The sequence below is a fragment of the Diabrotica virgifera genome, chromosome 7 (assembly GCF_917563875.1).
Source record: "Diabrotica virgifera virgifera chromosome 7, PGI_DIABVI_V3a".
Lineage (NCBI taxonomy): Eukaryota > Metazoa > Arthropoda > Insecta > Coleoptera > Chrysomelidae > Diabrotica > Diabrotica virgifera.
The window spans coordinates 214,140,481-214,160,937 of record NC_065449.1 but is presented as its reverse complement, the minus strand read 5'-3'; the positions used below and the strand labels follow the sequence as shown (position 1 = coordinate 214,160,937).

At 32.7% G+C, this 20,457-nt stretch overlaps 1 protein-coding gene across 1 annotated transcript; it reads left to right on the top strand.

Annotated features, from left to right (window-relative positions):
- Positions 1-486: 486 nt before the first annotated feature.
- Positions 487-19,677, top strand: LOC114335462 (gastrula zinc finger protein XlCGF57.1-like). Its single transcript, XM_028285705.2, has 2 exons — positions 487-802; positions 13,383-19,677. The coding sequence occupies exons 1-2, from the start codon at positions 580-582 to the stop codon at positions 14,714-14,716; spliced, it is 1,557 nt and encodes a 518-aa protein (XP_028141506.2). The 5' UTR covers positions 487-579; the 3' UTR covers positions 14,717-19,677.
- The last annotated feature ends 780 nt before the right edge of the window (positions 19,678-20,457 follow it).

Here is a 20,457-nt window from a genome sequence, read left to right as displayed (position 1 = left end):
GATGAAGTGGTAAGCACAGTTACACAGCGAGTGTTGTTTACACATACCGAGTGGATTGGCGAGTATACGATTGAAGGTGGGAGGTCGAGGTACTCGGCCGAGAACTCTGTCTCGCTACAATACTCGTTACTCGTTAAGCCTGGCTCAAACGACTCTTGTACTTGGCGAATAATCGTTACTTGCGTTACCTACTATGTCTTTTGGGAGGGTTACTAGAACAATTCTTTGTCAATTAATAGTAGTATTAACATTATTATTATTAGTGTTTGACAAATAGTACAATAATTGTACTAGTAACCCACTCACACAGCATTGCCAGTATACGTAAGTGACGATTATTCGCCAAGTACACGAGTCGATTGAGTCCGGCTTTACGTGTAATCAAGGTTTAAATGTCCAAGTAATAAAGCGATAAGACAAATGACAATGACAATGACAAACAAGTTATGTGGCCTTGTGCTTTTCTTTTGTGTTTTGTGATTGTGATTGATTGTGCTTCTTGTTTGTGAAATTGTTGTCAGCAAACTTAAAATAAATATATTAATTTCTGCTTCTGCAATACAATACCAATCAAATCAAATGGAAGTTAAACAAGAAGTTATGGAGGAGACGTGTAAAATAGAAGTAGATCATAATGAGTTGAATGATGTTCTTCTGGATACCTTTAAATCTGAGATTAAGGAAGAGCCTCAAAGTGAAACTACACACCATTCATTTGATTATTTAAACTCGGAGGAATATCCCTTGAAGACAGACGTAAAACAGGATGAAGATAAACTGTGTCCCCTTGAAGTTAAACAAAGTAAGTAAATACATAATATCTAATCTTTAACCTAAACCTTAGATTAATGAAAACACCTTAAATCTATGACCTAAACGCATCATAATAATATCAAATTATAACATTGGGGAAGTCCTGGAGAGTTGAACCGCTTTTTGATTAAAGTATTGTATTTTCTTATAAATGAGACTAATTGATTCAATTATAATAATAAACAGTACTTTATTTATTTAGGTTTACTTATGCATAGTGTGATTAACTCCAATTTAGTCGAATTCCGGACAAGACTGAAAAAACTACCTAAAATCCGGGACTTTTCAATGAAAATCGGGCCATTTTGTTTTAATATAAAACTTTAATATCATCATTTTATTGATTATTTAACATTTTTATGTTGACAAAAATTTTTTTCATGGAATGGGTTGTAATGATAATTACATTTTTGTTTTTTGACTTTTTTTGTTTTTGACGTTTCGACTTTCAAGCCGGAAATCGTTCTCAAAAAACGAAAAATTAGAAAATCAACTAATGTTGGATTTCCATGTAAATTGAACATGAACATTGGGTTAAAATGTAATTATTATCATTATTTGATATTCATGTTTGTAAATCGTCTTTTCAGAAGACGATAATTAAAATACAGAATCCGGAAAAAGTCCAGCGTTAGAGTTTTTGTAGAACTATAATACGACGATATAAAATGCATGCGTTTTGGATGTGGTATTAGTTTAACAGTCTAGAAATTGTCGACTTTTTTTCGTCCCACCAATTCAATTTGATGTGAATTCTTAGAAGAATGTTGCATTAAAAATTTCAATATGGAATTTTACCAAAACTTTGAAAATTCGGATGGCCCGGAAGCCTTGTCCTGGACGCTGGGACACGACTTCGTAATTTGGGCCATGTCCCGGATTTTTCGGGCTAGTTGGTCACACTACTTATGCATAATTACGTATTCCATATTATACCACTAAAATATATCGTCGGCTTACTGCCAAAACCAACTAACTCCACTTTTTGTCGATTCTGAGTTAAGTACGCCTTTGTACTTAATAATTATCAAAGAATGTACTGATGAAACCAGACACTTCAAACCAGATTTTAAGTGTGGGAAACAGAAGGGTCTCAAAACAACTAATTCCAATGATGACACTTTTATTCAGCCAAAAAGAGATATGTGCAGTTGTCTGCACATCTCTGTTTAAATAAAATAGTATTTTATCATTTACAATATTCTAGTTCTGCCAAAACAAGACAAGTGCCTGATATGGAGGACAGTGATGTTCAAAGTTACCTAGAAGTTGACTAACTTTGTACAGCCAAAACCTGACAAGTGCCGAAAAAAATGTTTTTTGTACTTTTTTTAACTTTCACTTCATTTTAATAATTTTTTAACAAAATGTTTCGTTTATAATGTTATTTACTTTAATATTTTTCAGTCATTAAATCATTTTTAAATTCAAACGATTTTTCATTTCAAATTAAAGTTTAAAACGTTGATTCCTCAAAACTTTAAAAAGTGGAGTTAGTTGGTTTTGGCAGTAAGCTGACGATATAAGTACTCACCGACACAAAATTCCGCCACCCAAAATTTTTGATTAAGTTTGACAATTATTTATAAATTTATTATTTTTGTGGTCCGATTTTCAAGATTCTTGCACCATTTTGTAGATATATGTAATGATATCATTTGGTATTATTCCGGTAACAACAAAATTTTGCTTGCATGGCATTATACAGGGGTGAATGAAAGCGTTGTATTTTCTCCGAACTTTAAAACATTCTGTGGAAAAATGGAAGAGCTGATTTTGTTTCATAGTCCTGCCATATTATCCCGAGGCATCACTAAAATTTTGTTTTTTGAATTATCCGAATATCTCTTTTCTTGTAAGAGCTGTACCAGTGTTTTTAAATAAAACACTTATTGACTTATTAGTACCTTCTTTAAAGTAAAAATATCGTTGTTGCGCGAGCAAAATCTGCTATGTGTAAAAAATTAAATTTTACAGGGGAGACATAAAACTGTGATTTTACCTCACCTGAACACATAGCAGATTTTAACCAAATGTTTATAACTTGGTTAATTCTATTCATAGCCTATAGCAGGTTATACGAATGTGTTAAGAATTAAATTTTGAGAATTTCTGTGCTCATAACTCAATTTCACCAAAAAATGAAAAGTCTACATAGCAGATTTTACCCGCACAACGATGATATTGCAAAACCTCTAAATTTTAAAGAACCACTTGGATTTACATGAAATTTGGCATACACATAGCTAACAAGTCAAAGAAAAAAAGTGATATTGTGCTGATGTGTGCTTTTGCCCTAGAGGTGTTTGACCCCCTTTTGGGGGTGAAAAATATATGTTCGAAATAAGTCCGGAATTGGATAAACTGATTAATTCTAAGCAACTTTTGTTCTATAAAGTTTTTTCACCAAGTTAATAGTTTTTGAGTTATTTGCGAGTCAATATGTTAATTTTTCTACAAAATAACCACGTTTTCAGATGGTTTTCCGCAAATTTCTCAAAAAGTAAGTATTTGGTCGAAAAAAATAAATTCTATCAAAAATATAGCACGTAAAAAAGTGAAAAACATGGTGTATATATAGGTCACTATACCTAGCAGAAGCAGCGTTGTAGCTAATGAAAAATAGGTTCATATTCATCAAATTCCAAATCGAATATTTTAACATGCCATAACCAAAAAACGAAGCACTTTTTTGGGGAAAACTCATTTTAACTTTTTTGAAGTGTTTAAACAATGCTTATTTTTGTTTTTTAAAAAAAATTTTAAGCATCAAAAGTAAACAAGTTATGCTCAAAATAAAGTTGGTCCCTTTTTTGGTAAGAAATTGGGAAAATCACTCCCTAATTAGCATTTCAAATGAACTTAATTGTTACCCCTTTACCATATGTATTGATCATATTATGATCTGTAAGTTTCATCGGTTCAAAGTCCTTATTTTTGAAAGAGCTGTAGTTAAAAGGGCTTGAACGAGTCACTTATCACGAGTATATGCAAATTTAGAAACACTGAATCTTAACCAATTTTTGTCTTACAGAAAAACAAAAAAATACAAAGTATTCAGAAAAGTAAAGCCGACTTTTTATTGTTTAAGATTTTTGGTATCTCTAACAATTTTTAAGTTATTTTGAAAAAAAGCATTTTTTTCAAAATTAAAATTTTTAAAAATTTCACTTTAAAACGAAATTTTTTCAAAAATAAGCATTTTGAATCGATGAAACTTACAGATCATATAAACACAACATAAGTAAAGTAACTTGTGAAGCGGTAAAGGTTAATTTTATTTAAGTTGCTAATTGGGGGGTGATCTTCCTGATTCTTTTTTGCCAAAACAAAAGGGACCAACTTTATTTTGAGCGTAACTTGCTTACATTTTATGCTAGAATTTTTTTTATAAAAACCGAAATAAATTTTTTTAAACACTAAAAAAGTTGTAATGTGTTTTCCCTAAGAATGCTTCATTATTTGGTTATTTCACATTGAATTACAGTAGACTCGCGATTATCCGAGTCTCGGTCATCCGAGTTCCTCGGTTAACCGAGGCAAAAGTCATAACATGTGAGTTACAATTTTCAACCTTGGCGCAATATCGCCGCCTCAAAATCAAAAAGAGGAATAAAGCTTATATAAAATCAAAGACTTTTTAAACAGTAATATTGATAAGGTAAACGTTTTTATCTTTTATAGCCAATAATGTATTAATTTTGTCATTAAAATATCCACAGTTATGATTATTTATGTGTTTTTCTATCAATATAACCAATCTAAGTGTTAACCGAGTTTTTCCGTATCCGAGGTAGTCACGGTCCCAGTTACCTCGGATAATCGCGAGTCCACTGTATTCTATTTGGAATTTTTCGAATATGAACCTATTTTTCATTAGCTATAACTCTGCTTTTGCTAAGTACTCTGCTTTTCATGTAGAAAAACATTTTTTAGTAAACAATAAAACAAACTTGATCATGTGTCAGGTAAATGTAATCAGGATCCTCATCTCTATCATCTACATCTTCTGAGTCAGTTGAATTACCTAAACCCTTGAAAATACTGGACAGTGCATTCTGCAGTATATTCCGCTGTGGATTGTAGATGCAGCTGTTGCTACAAGTCTATGATAGTGTGGCATTGGCGAGATATCTCAGTATCGCTGTGACATTGAAAATAATTTGAAGTTATGATGTCGTTCAACACTGAGATATCTCACTGTGTATGAACTTTAAAAGGAATACACAGTGGTTTCATCATTGCACAGCCAAATTTTGTGTAGTTATACATATCTCAATGTTACCAATACAGAGTGTAAGAAATGGACAGCCTAAGTCTGACGTCACAAATGTCACAAAATTGGGAGGAGCTTATATTGGCTCCAAACAATTTTGTTTGTAAAGTTAAATGGTCATAAGGAATTTTTCACTTATGTGCTTTGTGTGGCAAAATAAGACTTCATTTAGGTATTTCGTTAAAGAAACGTGTTAATTAAGAGATTTTTATTCGTTTTTGCTCAGGTGCTTTTTATTCCTTAGTGATTGAAAATAAACATAACCTCAAAACTGTTTACGTTCTAATCATTGCATTAAATTTACTCACCTGGGCAAAAACGAATAAAAATCTCTTAATTGGCACGTTTCTTTAACTAAATAACTAAATGAAAAGTCTTATTTTGTCACACAAACCACGTAAACAATAAATTAAAAATTCCTTATGAGTGTTTAACATTATCAACAAAATTGTTTGGAGCCAAATATAAGCTCCTCCCAATTTTGTGACGTCAAGACTTGAGATGTCCATTAAATAGCATATTGCCTATTTAAAAAAACATTGAAATTTTGGACTTATCTCTCAAGAAGAAATAGGAAAAAAGAAAAAATGGGATATAGGTCAACTCTCCATACCCACAGGTAGACTTGAACCAAGGTCTGGGGAGAGTGGAACTTTGCAAAACTATATAGTTTTGTTGTATTTTTATCTGTATATCTATTCGTTGTATTTTTATAATTATTTTTGTTTTGTAATTTCATATACCTTAGTATTTTAATAGACAATATTATATACTGCTATTTTGTACTTGACCTGTTGTAAATGCTATATGCATTTGATTTGAGATATTTTTGAAAAACTTCTGGTCACAACTTTTTAACCGGATGAGATTTTAAGTAAAACCTGAACCTTATATTTGAACTCGTCTTTTCAATACTTGTTCATAGATATATCATATAATAATAATAATAATAATAGCGTTTATTGTCCAACAGAATCCATTTACAGGACAAAATATTACACAAAAAAAAATCATCACATATATCCCATTTAAACAATAAATATGTCACTTCCGGTTGTAATTTTAGAACCAGAAGTCTCAACTGAAATTATTTACCCTTACTGTCTTACACTATTTAACTACTGATATTTAACACCTTATCTCTTTGTTTATCTTCTATAATAACGGACGAGATGTGATTATGGACGGACGGACATGGGTAATTCAATGTTTTCACCATTTTTTAATGATGTAGCAAGGGTGAAAACAATATGGTTTTGAAAGCCTTATGTTACTTTATATGTACTTGGTTTACATGCAAGACGTTTAATGTATAAAATAGTATATTGTGCAACAAGTGCAGAAAGATACTAATTTCTCACGAGTTTGAAAAGTTGCGGTACGAGCGCAAGCGAGTGCCGCAATTCAAACGAGTGAGAAATTATCTTTCTGCACGTGTTTCACACTATACTTTTTCTACAAGCACAATTTTTCCTAAAAATAAAAATCACAATTTCCAAACGACGATTAATTATAATAGGTACCTATGTGATAAATTTTAAACTGTAAGTATTTAATTAATACCTACTAATCAATTTAACTTCCTTATACCCAAATAAATTACACAGAAATCAGTTAAAAAATTAATGCACTGCCTTAATTTGTTTAAATTTAAACAATTATTACACATTATTGACATTATATTTATGCAGTCACGGATTTACACAAAACCTACTTCATTCGACGTCTCTTGCACAGGTTGCTAAATCCTTATTGGTTATTTGATAATTATAAAATGTTTAATAAGAAAATTGTAAAATAAAACAGTTGTAACATCCATAATTTAGTTTCTATGCTACAGTTAAATATAATAATTGTCTTATAGGTTATATATTTGTCTAAAGTTTAACCACGGATGTAAACAGAATATAACGTTACTCAGAATGCGGTAGTCCACGGATGTAAACAGAATATAACGTTACTCAGAATGAGGTAGTCAACTGTGCAGAAAAGAACTTAGCGGCACAGAAAAGTCACTTTGCGGCACAGAAACGTCACTTTTCTGCACACTAATGTCAAATATCTTACACTGTGAGAAAATATCAAGTTTGCTAACATAAAACCGTGCAGAAAAGTGCACTTTGAATAGTGGTTGTAGAAAAAATATATTTTTTAATTCTTTTGAAAGTTTGTCGATGTTAAAATTTTGAAAAAATTGAGTGGAGTAACTGTAGATATAGACTAGGATCCCGCGTACCAAAAAGAAATTGAATAATATCAAGCTGAAAATTTGTTAATAGCTTAATGAACAAACTTTGATGTATGGGAACACTGGAACAGGTTAAAAACTTAGAACGTCAGACTACGAAAACGTGCCATTTATTTTGTCAGACAGAACTTCCAATTGATTTGTTATATATAACAGCCCTACAGGCCTTAGAGGCCCTTGGCTTCGATAGTCTTGACTAATTTCTTCCACTTTTTGCGGTCCTGTACTTGTCCTCTCCAGTCTCTTGTACCCATTTCTTCTAGGTCAGTCCGGACGGCATCAAACCACTTCCTTCGTGGTCTCCCTCTTCTTTTCTTCCCTTGTTCTCCTGCTGATAAAACTCTTAGGACGTTTCTTTCTTGTGGCATTCGTAAAACATGGCCCAACCATCTAACTCTCTGTGCCTTGATTTTCTGAGTTATTTTAGGTTTCTTATACATCTACATTAGCTCCTGGTTTGTTCTTCTGCGCCATTCCCCGTTATCCTCCTTTATACCACCAAAAACTTTTCTCAATATTTTTTTCTCCCAAATCTCTAGCTTCTTTTCTACTTTCTGGTTCATTGTCCAAGTTTCACATGCATACAGCACCGTTGGTCTCACTATTGCTTCATACGCTCGGATCTTGGCTGCCCTGGACACGTTTTTTGCCTTCAACAGTGCGTTTAATGAACCTACTGCTTTGCTACCTTTTAACAACCGTTTATCTATCTCTCTCTCTTCGTCTCCTCTATTTGTAACTGTGACTCCAAGGTACTCAAATTCAGTTACCTTCTCAAATTTATAATCTTTGTCATTTGTCCTTAGAGTAATCCACTTATTTTCTTCAGCATTTTCTCCTCTCATTTCCATATACTTGGTTTTTCCTTGGTTTATAGTCAGGCCATATTTTTTTGCTTCTTCTTCAAATTGCTTGAACATTTTTTGAAGTTCTATTCTTGAACGTGTCAGAAACACCAAGTCATCTGCAAAACCTATACACTGTTGTCTTCTGTTAAGAATCGTGCCGCTTGTCTGGATATTGGCTCCTCTAATTATATTTTCTAGTACTAGATTGAACAAGTCTGTTGACAGGGGGTCCCCTTGTTTTAATCCTCTGTTGACGTTAAACTGGTTTGAAAAACTGCCTTCTATCATGACTTTATTGACTGTGTTGGTTAACGTCATTTTAACTAATCGTATCAGTTTCTCTGATATTCCTAGTGCTCTCATTGCTTCGTATAGCCCGTTTCGTGAGATTGAGTCGTAAGCCTTTTTAAAATCGATAAAGAGCATATGTAAGCCTAGATTTTGTTCATAACTATTGTTTTGTAATAACTTTAGCAAAAAAATTTGATCGGTTGTTCCTCTTTCCTGTCTGAAACCAGCCTGGTATTCTCCTATTATCTCTGATTCATAAGCTTTCAATCTAGTTCTTATAATTTTTGCTAATACCTTATACACCACTTCTAACAGTGCGATTCCTCTGTAATTTTCACATATGGTCTTATCACCTTTCTTGTGAATTGGGCAGATGAGTGCTGTGTTCCATTGCTCCGGCATTTTTTCTTTGTCCCATATTTTCTTTATAAGTCCAGCTATTTTTTGCTGCAGTATATTTCCTCCTACCTTTAATATCTCTGCTGGAACTCCGCTTTCTCCGGCACTTTTATTATTTTTTAGGTCCTTTATTACTGCTGTGTTCCATTGCTCCGGCATTTTTTCGTTGTCCCATATTTTCTTTATAAGTCCAGCTATTTTTTGCTGCAGTATATTTCCTCCTACCTTTAATATCTCTGCTGGAACTCCGCTTTCTCCGGCACTTTTATTATTTTTTAGGTCCTTTATTACTGTGATTATCTCCCTTTCTGTCGGTGCTTGTGTTTGTTGTGGTTCCGCTTCTTGTATTTGTTGTTTTTCGATTTCTTGCCCTCGCTGTTGCATTTCTGTTTCTGTTTGGACTTTATCGTTTAATAATTCTCCGAAGTATTCTGCCCATCTATTCAATTTTTCTGTCTTGTCTCCCAGCAACATACCATCTTTATTTCTGCAAAACATTGTGCATTTATTTTGAGTCCCTCGTGTTTTTTTACTCCTTGATAAAAATTTTTAACTTCTTTTTGGACATAGTTTTCTTCTATTATTTCTAGTTGCTTTTCCAGTGATTTTCTCTTCTTTTGCTTACATAATCGCTTAGCTTCTCTTCTCTTTTCTTTATAATACTCGTTACTTTTTTCTGTGTTGTTTCTAATATTTTCCATTTTTGCGTTGTTTCTCTGCTCTAGAATTCTTTTGCAGTCCTCATCAAACCATTGTTCTCTATTTTCTTTTTCTGCTTTCCCAATGCTAAGGTCTGCCGCTTCTATCACAGCTGCTTGTATTTGTTCCCATTCCTCTTCTAGGTTCCCGGTCGTGATTCTTTCCAATCTCTTGTTTATCTCTTTCTCTGTTCTTTTTGCTACCTCTTTATCTTGGAGTCGCTCTAATTGGTATTTTTTCCGTTGTGTTCCTTTTCTTGTTAGCTTGGGAATTTCTTGCTTAAGTTTGACTATTGTCAATATATGATCGCTATCCGCGTCTGCTCCTCTGTAACTTCTACAATCAGTCACAGATTTGTTGTGTTTTCTTTCAATGAGGACATGGTCTATTTGGTTTCTCGTTTTTCCATCAGGAGAGATCCAGGTTATTTTGTGTATATCTTTATGATTAATAGCAAACTGAAAATTTGTTAATAGTTGTTTTGAAAACGTCACATATATTTTGTCCGACAGAACTTCCAATTGATTTGTTACCCTTTCACTAAACTGTCATGCAAAAATCATACTGGTATTTATCACCAATTGGCATTTTAATAAGTCCGACACGTAGAACATATCAAATGACAGAAATTATAACAGGTGATAAATAGCAGTCTGATTTTTGCATGAGAGTTTAATGAAAGGGTACCAAATCAATTGGAAGTTCTGTGCGACAAAATACATGGGACGTTTTCATAGTCTGATGCTCCAAATTTTGAACCTGTACGAAAATTAAAACTTCCCCAGTTCCAGTGTTCCCGTAGATCAAAGTTTGTGCGACTAGACACCATTAAGCTATTAACAAATTTTCAGTTTGCTATTAATCAACTTTTTTGGTACGCGGGATCCAGGCCTAATAGTGTCGGGCAAAATCGCTAGGTTATAATAATATAAATAGACCATTCCAACATGCTGTCAAGATTATGTCAATATGGCGACTGGGAGGGAAACATAAATGTTATTCTATCAGTTCTATGTGTTTTAGATCATTTTAGTTGCGTTTATTTGTAATTTTGTTTTGTACAAGGATTAATTTAACATTTTTACTGAAATAATCGATAATATGCTTAATTTCTGTTGTGTTTTGAAGTGTGGAATGTGAAGTAATCCTGATAAAGTTCAGTTTTATCCGTTACCATCAGTGCTTTATTTTAAGCATAAAACCAACTGAACTAAATAAGTTATGATCTGAGAAACATAAACAATGGTCAAATATAACAATAAAGCTATAAAATTCACTATAAAAATGCTAAATAACTAACTAGTGTACCTACAAGCAACATCTGTAGGTATTGTCTGCCAACAACTTTCGAAAATATTCACCCATCTTTATTTATTCACTGCTTAAAAGTAAATAAAGTCATTTAAGTACATACTTCTACAAATAAAAACTACACAAAATCAACAACAAAATGTTCGCAAAATACAACTAAAAAACTATTAAAAGGGTAAAAAATTTAAGAAACACAATGTCCAAAAATATTCACAAATAATAGTATATTATCAACGAGCATTTAATGATGGTCATTATGAAACGAGCTGCTAGCGGCGAGTTTCGTATAGAGTACGAGCTTCATAATGATAATTAAATGCAAGTTGTATACATACACGATTTTTTCTATGATCATTCACAATAAAAAATATATTCAAATTTATTAATTTTTTAACGCAGAACAAATTAAGTAGTTTGTCAGTTTGACAGTTTGTTTACATATTGAGAACTGTCAAAGCGTGTGTATTTGACTCGCCATCTATTGGATATCGCGATTCTATTGGTTAAAAATCTGTATCTTAAGGTGATACAGTAGCGATCAACAGGTAGCCAAAACGCGTTCCAAGATTGCGGCTGTAATTTTGAATATTTTTCGAGATATTTGGCACACGTATTCGTAATATAATAAAGAATGGCGGTACAGAGCCTAATTTGAAAGATATATTAATATGTGGAAATTACTCTGTAATTAAATACAATATTAAAAAAACGAGCCTGTACCGCCATTAAGAAGGACAAAAAAATACACTTTCTTCAAATAAACTTTTTTATCCGATGCCTAGATTTTGTGTCATTTTGGAACTACTAAAATTTTTTATTTCATTAGTAGTTCCAAAATGACACAAAATCTAGGCATCGGATAAAAAAGTTTATTTGAAGAAAGTGTATTTTTTTGTTCTTCTTAATGGCGGTACAGGCTCGTTTTTTTAATTGTGTATTTAATTACAGAGTAATTTCCACATATTATTAAATTTTTCAAATTGGGCTCTGTACCGCCATTCTTTATTATATTACGAATATGTGTGCCAAATATCTCGAAAAAATATTCAAAATTACAGCCGCAATCTTAGAACGCGTTTTCGCTACCTGTTGATCGCTACTGTTTCCTCTTAATGAAAATCTGTATCATAATGAAGTTCATTATGATACAGGTAGAGACATCATAATTGATATATTATGCAGGGATGGCCAAGCTCATTGACAGTCCGAGCCATTCTTCAAAATTTGAAATTTTTCGCGAGCCGCAATTAAACAATTTTATTTAAAAAGTGTAAAAAAGTATTAAATTCTTCTCTCAGGGTTTGGATTTCACGAATTTTAAAGTGAAATAAAATGGTTCACATCGTTGTTTTAAATATGCAAATAATTCTACAAGCAGCTTTACTAATTCAGGAGACTTCGATTATTTATCATCCTTCCATCTTTTTCTGGGATCTTCTACCGTCTTTCAAAAAACACTGTCTTTAACACTCTGTTTTCCTCTGATCTTACCACATGACCTACCCATCTTATCTTAGCTTTTATTGTCTGACGATGTTTTCAGTAGAATACACTGTCACCAATTCAGCTTTACGGCGCCTTCTCCACTTTCCTGTCAATTCATCATTTGAAGGACAAATATCATTCTGAGAAGTTTCCTTTCAAAAACCAGCAGCATATTTATTTCTCGCTGATGTAGAGTCCATGTTTCACTTCCATATGTAACAATTGGGCGAATAATTTGCATGTACATTTTGCACAGTCTTAATTTAGATTGTCCTTTGAGCAGCTTAGATCTTAATATTGACCATAGCTCTATTCCACGCATCTATCCATGATCAGACCTCTTTTTATATGTGGTTATTATCTGTAATGACTGCCTCTAGATATTTAAACCCTTTTACAACTTCGAAGTTGTGGTCATTAATAGTTGTTATGTTCTGCCTAACTCTTGGTTTTGGATTTTTGGTTACTAGCAATTCTCTTCATTTATTCAAAGGCCCAGAATTTGTTGTCAGTAATTTAAGACATTTTGAAACACAAAAATTAAAAGTAATTCAGATACATTTATTGAGAGCCACAAATAACCCTTTAAAGAGCCACATGTGGCTCGCGAGCCACAGTTTGGCCACCCCTGTATTATAGTATGAGAATAGAAAAAATATGTTTATTCGCAGACCCTGACGCGGACTTTTAGTCATGGCATGCTCCACTTGTTGTCGATTAGCCCCCGATTGTTTCCACGTATACACTTATTGAGAGGTGACATAAACGTCAAAGTTTTGAAATGGTCTGTTCTTAATTCATAAATGTTAATACTCTGAGTTGAACTGGTTATTGACATCATGACATTCGTACATAAACATAAACAAACTGACATTGGGAAGTCACGGGTATTTTTATAGAAAGAAATATGTTTTGTCAACAAAGATATGTAGGGCCGTAACTCTAAATAACATTTTTTTTTGTTTTACTTTTCGTCGCTTAATACCATTTTAATGGATAACTACGATTTTAGGTTTCATATGTGAAGATACACCAACCGATGAATGCAACGAATTAAAAGATCACATAAGTAAGCAAATGACCCAATGTACAACTGCCATAAAGAAAGTGAAAGCTGTAGAAAGACGTTCTCAAGAAAAACAACTTGAATGTGAAATATCCCCCAAACAGTTTTCAACTAGTTCTTATTTGAAAGTTCATATGAAGATGCACAGTGGAGAAAACCTGTTTGAATGTGAAATATGCACCAAAAAGTTTTTAAGAAGTTCTACTTTAAAAGAACATATGAGAGTGCATACTGGTGAAAAACGTTTTGCATGTGACATATGTACCAAACAGTTTTTAAGAAGGTTTACTTTAAAAGAACATATGAGAGTGCATACTGGTGAAAAACGTTTTGCATGTGACATATGTACCAAACAGTTTTCACACAAACCTCACTTAAAAGTTCACATGATGACGCACACTGGGGAAAAACCTTTTGGATGTGTAATATGTTCCAAGCAGTTTTCACATAATTCTCATTTAAAAAGACATATGTCAACGCATTCCCAAGAAAAACAATTTGAATGTGAAATATGTTCCAAACAGTTTTTAAGCAGTTCTTATTTAAAATTGCATGTAAAATGGCACACTGGTGAAAGACCATTTAGATGTGGAATATGCACCAAACAGTTTTCATACAACTATTCTTTAAAAGCTCATATGAAGATGCACACTGGGGAAAAGCAATTTGAATGTGAAATATGTTCCAAACAGTTTTCAAACAGTTCTTATTTAAAATTACATATGAGAGTGCATACTGGGGAAAAACCTTTTGCATGTGAAATATGTTCCAAACAGTTTTCACAAAATACTCATTTAAAAGACCATATGTCAACGCATTCTCAAGAAAAACCAATTGGATGTAAGATATGCTCTAAACGGTTTTCACGCACTTCTTCCTTAAAACGACATATGGCAATTCACACTGGAAAAAACCTATTTGAATGTGAAATATGCACCAAACAGTTCTCAACTAGTTCTTATTTAAAAGTTCATATGAATAGGCATGCATATATGAGAGTGCATACTGGGGAAAAACCTTTTGCATGTGAAATATGTTCCAAACACTTTTCACAAAATACTCATTTAAAAGACCATGTGTCAACGCATTCTCAAGAAAAACCAATTGGATGTAAGATATGCTCTAAACGGTTTTCACGCACTTCTTCCTTAAAACGACATATGGCAATTCACACTGGAAAAAACCTATTTGAATGTGAAATATGCACCAAACAGTTCTCAACTAGTTCTTATTTAAAAGTTCATATGAATAGGCATGCATACAAGACAAAGTCGATTTGAATGTGAAATATGTTCCAAAAACAGCTTTCATGTAATAGTCCTGTCGCGGGGTTTGGGGGGGGGGGGGGTTACAACGGTCTCCTTTATTCAGATGGACGTACCCAAGTTTTTTTTATGTATAGTGACCCGTAGAACACGAATTTTTTGGGTAACAGTTGATCCGGATGTCGGTAAGATTTTTATAAACAAAGAAATTGAGGAATTACATAACAGCGATTTTTCGCAAAACAAAACATGTTGTATTTCTTGGGCCATTCTAAGCAAAACATGTTATTACAAATTTTTTCATAGGATTCATAGATTTCGAGATAAACGCGGTTAAACTTTCAAAAAAATAAAATAGCAATTTTGCTTACCGGATTTGAAAGTTAAAGTCAAATTCTATCTGTTTTGATTATTTATTTCCATTGCTAAAAATTAATTTTTTTATTGTTAAACAAAGCTGTAAACACATAGTGCTTGATTGATGTTTTCAATGCATTTCTCATTTAAAATCGAACGAGTAGGCGAGCCTACAAACAGGCAGTTTCTACGTAGCATGCATTAAAACGCATGCCTTGGGCACGGGAAACACTCTTTGTCTATAGCATTGTTTGGCAATAAAAAAATTAATTTTTAGCAATGCAAATAATCAAAACCGGCATAATTTGTCTTGAACATTCAAATGCGGTAAGCAGAATTGCTATTTTATTTGTTAATCAAAAGTTATTCGGGTTCAAAAATTAAAATTTTTCGATTTTTTTTAAAGTTCAACCGCGTTTATCTCAAAAACTATGCATCCTACGAAAAAACTTGTAAGAACATGTTTTGCTTAGAATGACCCAAACAATAAAAAAAAAATGTTTTTGCGAAAAATCGCTGTTATGTAATTCCTCAAGTACTTTGTTTATAACAATCTTATCTGCATCCGGATCAACTGTTATCCAAAATTTTTATGTTCTACGGGTCAAAAAAAATAAAAAACTTGGGTAAGTCCATTTGAATAAAGGAGGCCGTTGTACCCAATCCAGCGACAGGATTATAGTTCTTCTTTAAAAGTTCATCTGAAAATGCACACTGGTAAAAAACAATTTGAATGAGCAATACGCACCAGACAATTTTCATACAGTTCTTTAAAACAACATGGATGTACACAGTGAAGATAATCTTCTTCAGTGTGAAATATGGGCCAAACATTTTGTAACAAAAGAATCTAAAAGAGCATGTGAGCAACACCGCACATACGACGATTTAATGGATTTACGCAGCTGTTACGGTTTTTTTAAACCTTCACAATTCATTTATATGTGTTGGACTGAAAGATGTTTAAATGCTTTAAAACCTCCTGGTTACGCCTATGGTAGTTAGTATGAAATGGTTGGTTCGTTCGCAAAATGGGTCTGTTGAGTTGTTTTAGGAATGTCTGATAACAGAACTGTGTGTGTCTTTTTCTGGCTCACGGTCTTTGTGTAGGTTCTTGTCGCGTAACTGAGTCAACCATGGTGTACTTCGATGTTCGTTTGGGGATCGAATGACATTGAGGTAAGACGGATGACATCCGGTCTGTCCATCTTGGTTTTTGGTCTTGACGACACTGCTCAGGATTGCAGAATTAAGCTGTGTTTGCTAATCCTTTTTCCATCGGTGAGAAAATACTGCCCAAGTTGTAACGGAACGTTACTTGATGAAAATATTTTTATTAAAATCATAATTAAATTTAATCGTTGTAAAATGCTACTTTTCTATCTGGCAACATCGCCAACACCGCATATTAGTTCCACGAGTAGCCACTGTCGCTAGTACCAAGGACTGTCAAAATTTTTAAAAAGTTACTGTTAGCTTAATCTTCAAAGAAGAAAGACTTACGCCCGGTTTCCGAAAGGATGATCATCTCAAAAATTATGTAATCGACGATTAACAATAGATTAAATGCGTCAGAAACGTCAAACAAACTAGTTTTAACAACAGTCGATCACCTGACAAAAGATTAATCGTTAGTTAACAGCCGATCATGAGTGTTTTGAGTCTGCGAAAGGTCGATTAACCAGTTTCGCTTGTTAAACGGCGGTAAAAATGGACTGTTACCTAATCTGCGACTATCCGTCGATTAACGGGCTGTTAAGAGTTTTTTTAGTTTTTTAATTACTGTAATTAACAAATTCCGGGAAAAATTGTCAAATAACACATATCGATGGCTTAGTGTGAAAACCTCGTGTCTCATTTTTTTTCGAAAATGACATTTTGGTGGTTTTAGTTTGAAAACCTTGTATCTCACGATTTACAACTGTTAGAAAAAATCCAAATACACTAGACTATTTTCTACAGCCGAAAAAAGAAACCACGTATATCAATTGCTCTCTTGATTTAGTGTGAATACCACGTATATTTATAACCAAGAGTTTGGTACTTAATTTGGAGCATTTGTTTGAGAGATTCGACTTGGAGAAATGTTTTTTGTGAACAGCAAAAGGTAGTCCTGTGTACAGAAACATTTTATAAACCTTAAATTAAACGATTTGTACTGTATCAACCTAGTATTTGGAGGTGTGCAATAAGCTCTGAAAAATGAAAACCTCGTAAATAATATTAAACACAACCTCATTTAAGATGAAAAACACGTATATCAAGGTATACGAGGTTATCATAGTTACTTGGGCAAAGGCTTTATATACTGCAAGGATATTTACGTGTTTTTCATAGTTAATATTTGTATTTCCAATTTAATAGCAACATTTAACACTTTTAGCTCTAGGCCAATATCAGATATTTATCTCAATGTGCTCGAATTAAAAATATGTAGCGGTAATTTTTGTTTTTAGGTTATATTATGCAGAAAATCAGTTTTTTGCCTCTCCTGTAAAATTGTAATTTAATGAGATACGAGGTTTTCACACTAAGCCATCGATATGTAAATGATATAAATCATTTTATTCAATAAAAATAAGATTTTTTTATGGAAGAAATAATTTAAAATATTTATTTAACTTGCAGAACATGGATTATCTCGGACATTTTTTATATTTGATTATATAATTTATATTTTTTTTCTTTTAAAAATGCAAGGTAACAAGGATGCTAGACTCATGGAGCTATTTTTTGAGAAGCCAGAGCTCTAAAAAGCAGAACATAATGATTATAGCGATATAAATAAGAGGGAAAACGTGTGAGAAATTATAGCAGCCAAGTTTGAAGACAATAAAACAGCCGGTAAATAAATTAAAAATAAATATAAAAAGTAAATATATAGACCAAAAATAAAAATAAGATTATAAAATATTATAGATCATAAATAAACTGTTTTATATCTCCAACTTTCGTCACAATACCTAGCCTCATTTTTAAAATGCCCTCGTTCAATTCTTGCTCCAAACAAAAGTGACAGTACGTAAGGGAGAATGCACCTTTAGAATCTAAAGATACAAGTTTGGATTTAGAGGTTAATATAATTGAAATTTTGAAGGATAACAGCCAATTGTGACAGTATCGCTACCAAATCGTATGTCAGATGATCATGCAATTTTACAATAATTGGCGTTTGAGAAACCCATCACAGGTTAACAGTTGATCAAATCTGACAGCCGATTAGATGATCGGAGATTTGAATAACGTTTCGGAAACCGGCTGTTACATTTCCAAGTGGCCGATGGCTGTTTGAAAAAAAAAGGAAATCTGATTTTAGTTATTACTTTAATGGAAAATATATGTGAATTTAGTTGAAGGAGGAAAAAGTGTTGTTTTGGTTATTGGTTTTAAGAAGAAAAGTATATTAATTTGGTAGAATTTGGACAATCGCTGTCGGGTGAGTTATCTTAGAGTTCATTCATATAGGAAGCCATATTGATGACCGGAAAATTTATAATTTTCATAAATTCTTTTCATTTCTTCTTGTCATTATTATATATTTCGACTAACTATTTATAGATACAACTTCTAATATCATTCTCAGCTTCAAGTAGACATGTTTCTATATAAAATTCCATAAAGTTATTCAAGGTCAAGTTGTACCTAGGTTTTTGTAAACAAGAAAAACAATACTTCTTTAAATCGATCCTGACCAGTTTTTATTGGAGGTTTAACTCCCAACTTACTTCCTGTTTCCATAAGATTGATTACCCAAATTAACAATGGGTTTGTATATTTTAGCCACTTGGAAACACTTACATATTTTCATCCCAAGACCATCAGGGGATGATTAAGGGGATCTAGCAGCAGTCACTGGGTACCATAGGATGGAATCATCTTTTTGACTTCAGTCATTAGTTATCATTTTTTTTTGGACATTGGGAAAGGACGTTACGTTAGTTTGGTGTTGGACAGTGATTTAAGTATTATTTTTTTTATTATTATCAAAACATTAATTTTTAAATAGTAGGGACATTAAACATCTATTAAAAAATCAGATTAAATAAGTTTATATTATACTTCATTAAGTTTATATTTAACATAATTTCCAAACAAAAACAAAAGAAACAATTTAAATATTTTAAATTTTTTAATAATATTAATACTTCCTCTTCAAGGCTTAAAATTTTGCATATTTTCTTTAATCAATTTATTTCTTTTGTTTATTTTCTCAACTGTGAAGGCAACTATCCGGAGAAAATTTGGTAATTTTTTTATATATATCATAACTAATTAACCTTGGCTTTCGTCCCCCTCTGGGTAGATTGACCATTTAACTTGCTATTATTATTGTAACCGCACGTGAAGATAAGGAGTTCTATCTCGAGTAGCGTGTCGGTTCATTTTTGTATCATAAATTGGATTTGCCATTTCAAACCAATTTTTAGGGTTGGACTTTGTTCCTCTTGCATTTAAACTTTACTCTAGCTGGAGACTGTAGAGTGTACATACTATGTTAGTAAAATATTTTGTGGGTTAATTTTAGGGTATACGTTATTGGTATACTAATTTATTGTACCGGGTGTCCCAATAAGAATGGCTCTCGGCCATATCTCAGGAACCGTTTATAGTAGAGCTTTGAAATAAAAAAAATTATAACAAAAGTTGCCTCAGGAAAAGCCTGGAAATTATTTTCATAATTGTTGGACCACCGCTAGAGGGCGTAATTGAATATCAAAAATTAAAAAATCTAAATTTTACAAAATTTTCCTAATGAAGGGGCACTGGAAATCCGATCGTCGTATTCTTCATAAAATTCTACGCATATTTGATTTGACAAGTTTAGGTCTACCTTTGGAAATAAGAGGTGGGGGTGAGTGGGAACCTTGTTATGAAAAACTGGCTGTGAGTCCGGTTCTGCTTAATCAAATTTTGCAAACTTGGTCTTGTTGAAGACAGATCTTTTTCGTCAATGTAAAAGTTATGATTTCGAACCAACTTACTGAGTAATATGCCAGCTAGAAGGCGTTATTTTTTTTTTTAGAAATCTAGTGTTCCTTGGAAAATATTAAATACAAACATGCATTTTTAATACCATATTACAAAATTAGACAAAATTAGCAACAGAATAGCGAAAACCGCATGTTAATACCTTTTTTCTATCTCGAGATATCTTACAAAACGTGTAAATTTAAAAACATAACTGTTACTGTCACCGGTAAACGAAATTCATTAAAAGTAGTGTGCTATGGAAACAACAAAGAAACATTTTCCAGCTGTCAACGTATATTAGGTCTTTTCAACGCTTCTCATTTGTTTCGAGCCTCGTTCATATCTCGTATATTAATATTATACACGGATTATACGGCATATGACAGAGGCTCGAAACAAATGAGAAGCGTTGAAAAGCCCTATTACAA

Excerpts from the sequence above, each read along its gene's own strand:
- LOC114335462 (XM_028285705.2), top strand. The coding sequence starts at position 580 with ATGGAAGTTAAACAAGAAGTTATGGAGGAGACGTGTAAAATAGAAGTA. Across the intron at positions 803-13,382 it reads TCCCCTTGAAGTTAAACAAA|GTTTCATATGTGAAGATACA; the intron begins GTAAGTAAATAC and ends CTACGATTTTAG.